General features: G+C 38.2%; 1 protein-coding gene across 1 annotated transcript in view; it reads left to right on the plus strand.

Annotated features, from left to right (window-relative positions):
• The window catches only part of cfap74 (cilia and flagella associated protein 74), a 119,196-nt gene extending 115,399 nt beyond the window's left edge, over nt 1-3,797 (plus strand). Inside the window, 3 exon segments of the mRNA XM_062054726.1 lie at nt 1,838-1,959; nt 3,293-3,427; nt 3,520-3,797. Coding sequence (XP_061910710.1) covers nt 1,838-1,959; nt 3,293-3,427; nt 3,520-3,624 — 362 coding nt within the window. The 3' untranslated portion in view covers nt 3,625-3,797.
• The last annotated feature ends 4,574 nt before the right edge of the window (nt 3,798-8,371 follow it).

Here is an 8,371-nt window from a genome sequence, read left to right on the forward strand (position 1 = left end):
AATGTTGTCATGAATTATTGACTTGTAGATCGTAATTACCATACCTCAAATATTCCAATTTAATTCAAGAAATGTTGCATATTTGGCATTTTTCCATGATAAAAAAAAATGTTTGATGAAAAGGCCAAAAAGAAAATCACAAGAAATAATAAAAACATTATGTCAATAGACTGTCGAGTTTCAGATGAAAGTTCTCTTTTTCTGGCCATTTTGAGCGTTTAATTGACCCCATAAATGTGATGCTCCAGAAACTCAATCTGCTCAAAGGAAGGTCAGTTTTGTAGCTTCTGTAACGAGCTAAACTGTTTTCAGATGTGTGAACATGATTGCACAAGGGTTTTCTAATCATCAATTAGCCTTCTGAGCCAATGAGCAAACACATTGTACCATTAGAACACTGGAGTGATAGTTGCTGGAAATGGGCCTCTATACACCTATGTAGATATTGCACCAAAAACCAGACATTTGCAGCTAGAATAGTCATTTACCACATTAGCAATGTATAGAGTGTATTTCTTTAAAGTTAAGACTAGTTTAAAGTTATCTTCATTGAAAAGTACAGTGCTTTTCCTTCAAAAATAAGGACATTTCAATGTGACCCCAAACTTTTGAACGGTAGTGTATATACTATCAGCATAATACAGTCATCACACAAGTTAATCATCAGAGTATATACATTGAATTATTTACATTATTTACAATCCGGGGGGGGGGGGGGGGGGGGTTGGGCGGGGGGGGTTAGGTTTGGTTGATATCAGCACTTCAGACATCAACAATTATATAATCTGAGAAATGGACATTGAAACAGTGTAGGTCTGACTTGGTAGGATTATTTACAATCCGGGGAGGTGGGATGTGGTGGGGGGAGGGTGTTAGTCTAGGGTTGTAGTTGCCTGGAGGTGTTCTTTTAGTGCGGTTTTGAAGGAGGATAGAGATGCCCTTTCTTTTACACCTGTTGGGAGTGCTTTCCATATTGATGTGGCATAGAAAGAGAATGAGTTAAGGCCTGCGTTAGATCGGAATCTGGGTTTAACGTGGTTTGTGGAGCTCCCCCTGGTGTTGTGGTTATGGCGGTCATTTACGTTAAGGAAGTAGTTTGACATGTACTTCGGTATCAGGGAGGTTTAGCGGATTTTATAGACTAGGCTCAGTGCAAGTTGTTTTACTCTGTCCTCCACCCAGAGCCAGCCCACTTTGGAGAAGTGGGTAGGAGTGAGGTGGGATCTGGGGTGGAGGTCTAGAAGTAACCTGACTAGCTTGTTCTGGGATGTTTGGAGTTTAGATTTGAGGGTTTTGGAGGTTCTAGGGTACCAGGAGGTAATGCGTAATCGAAAAAGGGTTGAATGAGAGTTCCCGCTAGAATCTTCATGGTGCTTTTGTTGACCAGAGAGGAGATTCTGTACAGAAATCTTGTTCGTTGGTTGACCTTTTTAATGACCTTGGTTGCCATTTTATCACAGGAAAGATTAGCCTCTAGAATGGAACCTAGGTAGGTGACCTCATCTTTCCTGGTGATAACAATGTCACCCGCTTTAATAGTGAAGTCACTGACTTTCTTAAGTTTGATTTCCGTTTTACCTAAGTGTATGGATAGCTTATTGTCAGCGGATGGATCCCAAGAGTGGGTGTGATTAGTCAATCTTTAGCGTGCATAAAGGTTAAAAAAAAACATGTGTTTAATTGTACTAAAACAGAGGCAGCGTAGGAAAACCTAAACATCTTCGGCGAACATTTTAATTCAAAACTAAATCATACAAAAACCAAGGAGTATGAAAAGCCGAGGTACCACTGTAGTGTCCTTGGATGAGAGTAAATGAGTCAATGTTTTCTCCCCAAGTAGTGCAGTCAGGGGAGATGGAAATCCCTGTGCTGCTTACTCTGCGAGCCAGCTACAGCATGGGGACCATTAAGCCTGCAGTCAGGGAGCTGGAGGTGGGCTGCATTCGGACCAGCAAGAAGGTATAAATGATGAACTTCACTAAATGTCCTTAAACTGCTCTCTGGACAATTACTAGGGGTGTAACGATTGATTGATTGATAGATCGATTTATGTATTTAAGATTCAAGTATATTGATCTGTGTCATGCTAGTTGGCCTTCCAGAACATATATATTGATCTAACCTCGTTTTAAAAGGTACCATATTTTCTGGACCATAGGGCGCATCGGCGCACTGCCGATGAGCGGGTCTATTTAGGTATTTTTTTCATACAAAAGGCGCACCAGATTATAAGGCGCATTAAAGGGGTCATATCATTGGCGTTGTTAGGCCTATTTTAAAATGTTCTTAAGCCCCCCTAAATAATTTGGTGTTTTAAAAAAAAAAAAAAAAAAATTTTTTTTTTTTTTTTTTTTTTTTTGCAAATACATGCCGACATATTCATTATAAAGTGGCCCGAATATGAGTTAAAATAAATAATCACATAACCTGTCGTTATTCACTCACTTATAGCGTGAGGTAGAGAGCCCCTTTAGTGCGTCGGTATCCAATCCATTCCACTTGTTCATATAGAAAATGCCCACATCACTCAAAATCCAGTCCGCATTTCTTCTGCGACCTTGCTTGCGGTCCTGCAGGTGTACGAAGCACATTAGCACACAGCACTGCAGAACAAGAACCTTGTGTCTGCAATTGTAAATAATTTAGTTTTTAAGTTTTGTGTTTCTTGTAGAATCTATATAAAGTAATATACGTTAGCCTATTGTTAAAATAATGAAAAAAACATCATTAAATATATTTGTTTTGTTACATTAATAGCTGTTGTATTATTATAGGATGGCTTGTTAAACATTTCATAAGATTTTCAGAGGGTGGAAAAACCAAGACATTTAATATAAAATGTAAAATGAATAAATACATAAAAAGTGCATTTTTTTACCGTCCCCGGTACGACGGGACTACGGTAATCTCAAGCCCTGGAAGTTACATTTTATTGTTTGCATTATTTGTTTCAGCATTGCACTTTGAAGATGGTCCCTCAGCTCTTTTGACGGCTTTGGCTCTTTTTCAGATCAGCAGACGGACTCTTAAGTCTTTCTTATTTACAGTATATATAAAAGTTTCTCATTTCCATTCAGACTTAATTTAATTTCCTTAACGGCTTGCCATAATATACTGTAAAAAATATATATATAAATATATTATAAACAAGCCAAATTATCCCGATCCAGATATTACTTTAATTCAAGTAATCAAGTAATATTTTCAGGGCTTGAATTTACAACCATCACATATGTGCCCAAAATGTAATCTGTGCAACTTCAGAATATTTGGGAACAAACAATTATTGCAGGGCTGCGAATTTCTCTGGGACAACCTGGCATCCCTGCAGCAGCAAGGCTTCAGTGTGGAGCCCAGCAAAAGTCTGGTAGATGCGGGCACCAGACGAACCATCACACTCACGTGGACCCCCCAGAGTGGACACAAGGTGAGGAGATTACTTATTGTTCATAGCTAAAAAAAAAAATTTAAAAAAAGAATGATAAATGCTTCTAAAAAATATAATTGTGTTTGTTCCAGCCCAATGAAGTGGTGCAGATGTGTGTGCCTCTCACAGTAAAAGGTGATGGGACAAAGGTGTACAACGTCACCTTAATGGCTTTCGTGTCCACTGCTGTGGACTGATTACTTTTCCATATACCTGTATTACATTTGACAAAATATTCTAATGCTAATTTAGCCCATCAAATGTAGTTTCTGCAAACATATAACAACCAGTTGTCAGTATGACACTACTACTACTTAGCTGCAGCCACAAAAATAAACACACTTTTCTTTAAACCACAAAGAGGCAGGAACTTTTTTACTTTAATAACGATGTGCACCGCTTAAAGTAGAATGGAAAATGTTGCTCTTAATGATCACTTGTTCATTTATGTTTACTAGTAGAGATATTATCGGCCGATAAATGCTTTAAAATGTAATATCGGAAATTATCTGTATCATTTTTTTTATTATCAGCATCGGGTTTTTTTGGGTTTTTTTATTGTTTTTTTTTATTATTTTATTAAATCAACATAAAAAACACAATATACACTTACAATTAGTGCACCAACCCAAAAAACTCCCTCCCCCATTTACACTCATTCACACAAAAGGGTTGTTTCTTTCTGTTATTAATATTCTGGTTCCTACATTATATATCAATACAGTCTGCAAGGGATACAGTCCGTAAGCACACATGATTGTGCGTGCTGCTGGTCCACTAATAGTACTAACCTTTAACCGTTAATATTACTCATTTTCATTCATTACTAGTTTCTATGTAACTGTTTTTATATTGTTTTACCTTCTTTTTATTCAAGAAAATGTTTTTAATTTATTTATCTTTTTTTTTTATTTTTATTTTTTAAAAAGGACCTTATCTTCACCATACCTGGTTGTCCAAATTAGGCATAATAATGTGTTAATTCCACGACTGTATATATCGGTATCGGTTGATATCGGTATCGATTGATATCGGTATGGGTAATTAAAGAGTTGGACAATATCGGAATATCGGATATCGGCAAAAAGCCATTATCGGTAGGGATGTCCGATAATGGCTTTTTGCCGATATCCGATATGCCGATATTGTCCAACTCTTTAATTACCGATACCAATATCAACCGATACCGATATCAACCGATATATACAGTCGTGGAATTAACACATTATTATGCCTAATTTGGACAACCAGGTATGGTGAAGATAAGGTACTTTTTAAAAAAATGAATCAAATAAAATAAGATAAATAAATTTAAAACATTTTCTTGAATAAAAAAGAAAGTAAAACAATATAAAAACAGTTACATAGAAACTAGTAGTAATTAATGAAAATGTGTAAAATTAACTGTTAAAGGTTAGTATTATTAGTGGACCAGCAGCACGCACAATCATGTGTGCTTACGGACTGTATCCCTTGCAGACTGTATTGATATATATTGATATATAATGTAGGAACCAGAATATTAATAACAGAAAGAAACAACCCTTTAGTGTGAATGAGTGTGAATGGGGGAGGGAGGTTTTTTGGGTTGGTGCACTAATTGTAAGTGTATCTTGTGTTTTTTATGTGGATTTAATAAATAAATAAATACAATTTAAAAAAACGATACTGATAATCAAAAAAACCGATACCGATAATTTCCGATATTACATTTTAACGCATTTATCGGCCGATAATATCGGCAGACCGATATTATCGGACATCTCTAATTATCGGACATCCCTATTTAAGAGTATAGTGTGCGACACAGCAGCAACAGAACCAATGTTATAGCGGTATGCTAGCAATAATACCACTGAAACCAAAAGAGTAGCAACATTTTAAAGTGCATGCAGAGGTAAATACATCTGCGGGATTCACTCATGAAACTAAAAATGCAGCTACTGATGTTTAGTGGAGTTTGTTTAGAAAAGTTTCATCAGGCCTTCAGCCAATGCAGTTCATTGCAAAGTTTATTTTGACGAAACGCTGGTTTTAATTAAATTTTTCCGACAGCTCTTTTGCCTATTGCTTTGATTTTATTGACGTCACGTCCTTACCATCAAATATGTGTGGTGGTCAAGGTAGCTCTGTTCTCAGTTAAAACTCTACTATGCAAAGCGAAAGCCATTTATCAACAACACCCAGAAACTCCGCCGGCTTCTCTGGGCCTGAGCTCATCTAAGATGGACTGACGCATAGTAGAAAAGTGTTCTGTGGTCTGACGAGTCTACATTTCAAATTGTTTTTGTAAACTGGATGTTGTGTCCTCTGGACTAAAGAGGAAAAGAACCCTCCGGATTGTTATAGGCGCAAAGTTGAAAAGCCAGCATCTGTGATGGTATGGGGGTGTATTAGTGCCCAAGGCATGGGTAACTTACACATCTGTGAAGGCGCCATTAATGCTGAAAGGTACATACAGGTTTTGGAGCAACATATGTTGCCATCCAAGCAACGTTACCATGGACGCCCCTGCTTATTTCAGCAAGACAATGCCAAGCCACGTGTTACATCAACGTGGCTTCATAGTAAAAGAGTGCGGGTACTAGACTGGCCTGCCTGTAGTCCAAACCTGTCTCCCATTGAAAATATGTGGCGCATTATGAAGCCTAAAATAGCACAAGGGAGACCCCCGGACTGTTGAACAACTTAAGCTGTACATCAAGCAAGAATGGGAAAGAATTCCACCTGAGAAGCTTCAAAAATGTGTCTCCTCAGTTCCCAAACGTTTACTGAGTGTTGTTAAAAGGAAAGGCCATGTAACACAGTGGTAAAAATGCCCCTGTGCCAACTTTTTTGCAATGTGTTGCTGCCATTAAATTCTTAGTTAATGATTATTTGCAAAAAAAAATGTGTTTCTCAGTTCGAACATTAAATATCTTGTCTTTGCAGTCTATTCAATTGAATGTAAGTTGAAAAGTATTTGCAAATCATTGCATTCTGTTTTTATTTACGATTTACACAACGTGCCAACTTCACTGGTTTTGGGTTTTGTACTTTTATGTTCATTATTTCTCATTGAAGTATTATCTTGATATTATTTGTATTTCTTAAATCACATGTTTGCTACGAGTGTTTCGTAAAGCACCAACTCGGCGAGTACAAATAATAGAAATCCAATATGAGCAAAACCTAAAAGAGTTCAGCTTTTACCAAAGGCAGCAATGATAAATGAAGCTTTCAGCACTTACACAATGTTGACATCGATACTTACATTTTGATAAAGACGGGGAAAAACACGCCTACTCATAAACGGTGCGTGCAACAATAGCAACAAACACGGCTTATTTAAACCTAAAGTTAAATCATGAAATGCAACCTCACCCGAGCAAAAACCATGCATATTTCCTTGACCCAACCACACACAAAGAAGTTGTAGACCTCCATGCTTTTCCAAGTTTTCATCTGTTTTGTCGTGTAGAATAGTGTCTGGAGCACAATAGTTTGATATATCTGGGAACGCGCCCGACAGATCATCCTTGATATCACTCGACACATCTTTTTTTGGTAAAGTATAGAGATCTATTCCATTGCATAGTTCGATTTTTGGCTCGTATCTGCTTTTTGCAGGAAGACTTAAGCCTCTTTTGTACTCAGATAGTTTGCGTGCTGCTTGCTGTCAACAGCCATCTTGGCTTGCACTTCCAGGAAGAAGTCACGTGTCAGAATACAAGCAATTGAAGTGGCCAGCAAGTAATACTGTAATATGTACAGTACAGGCCAAATGTTTGGACACGCCTTCTCATTCACAACACAACTGATGCTCCCAACCCCATTGATAAAGCAAGAAATTCCACTAATCAACCCTGATAAGGCACACCTGTGAAGTGAAAACCATTTCAGGTGACTACCTCTTGAAACTCATCGAGAGAATGCCAAGAGTGTGCAAAGCAGTTATCAGAGCAAAGGGTGGCTATTTTGAAGAAACTACAAACCCCGTTTCCATATGAGTTGGGAAATGGTGTTAGATGTAAATATAAACGGAATACAATGATTTGCAAATCCTTTTCAACCCATATTCAATTGAATGCACTACAAAGACAACATATTTGATGTTCAAACTCATAAACTTTTTTTTGCAAATAATAATTAACTTAGAATTTCATGGCTGCAACACGTGCCAAAGTAGTTGGGAAAGGGCATGTTCACCACTGTGTTACATGGCCTTTCCTTTTAACAACACTCAGTAAATGTTTGGGAACTGAGGAGACACATTTTTGAAGCTTCTCAGGTGGAATTCTTTCCCATTCTTGCTTGATGTACAGCTTAAGTTGTTCAACAGTCCGGGGGTCTCCGTTGTGCTATTTTAGGCTTCATAATGCGCCACACATTTTCAATGGGAGACAGGTCTGGACTACAGGCAGGCCAGTCTAGTACCCGCACTCTTTTACTATGAAGCCACGTTGATGTAACACGTGGCTTGGCATTGTCTTGCTGAAATAAGCAGGGGCGTCCATGGTAACGTTGCTTGGATGGCAACATATGTTGCTCCAAAACCTGTATGTACCTTTCAGCATTAATGGCGCCTTCACAGATGTGTAAGTTACCCATGTCTTGGGCACTAATACACCCCCATACCATCACACATGCTGGCGTTTACACTTGGCGCCTATAACAATCCGGATGGTTATTTTCCTCTATGGTCCGGTGGACACAACGTCCACAGTTTCCAAAAAACTCGTCAGACCACAGAACACATTTCCACTTTGTATCAGTCCATCTTAGATGAGCTCAGGCCCAGCGAAGCCGACGGCGTTTCTGGGTGTTGTTGATAAACGGTTTTCGCCTTGCATAGTAGAGTTTTAACTTGCACTTACAGATGTAGCGACCAACTGTAGTTACTGACAGTGGGTTTCTGAAGTGTTCCTGAGCCCATGTGGTGATATCCTTTACACACTGATGTCG

Source organism: Entelurus aequoreus, linkage group LG07, assembly GCF_033978785.1.
Source record: "Entelurus aequoreus isolate RoL-2023_Sb linkage group LG07, RoL_Eaeq_v1.1, whole genome shotgun sequence".
In the NCBI taxonomy this organism is placed as follows: Eukaryota; Metazoa; Chordata; class Actinopteri; order Syngnathiformes; family Syngnathidae; genus Entelurus; species Entelurus aequoreus.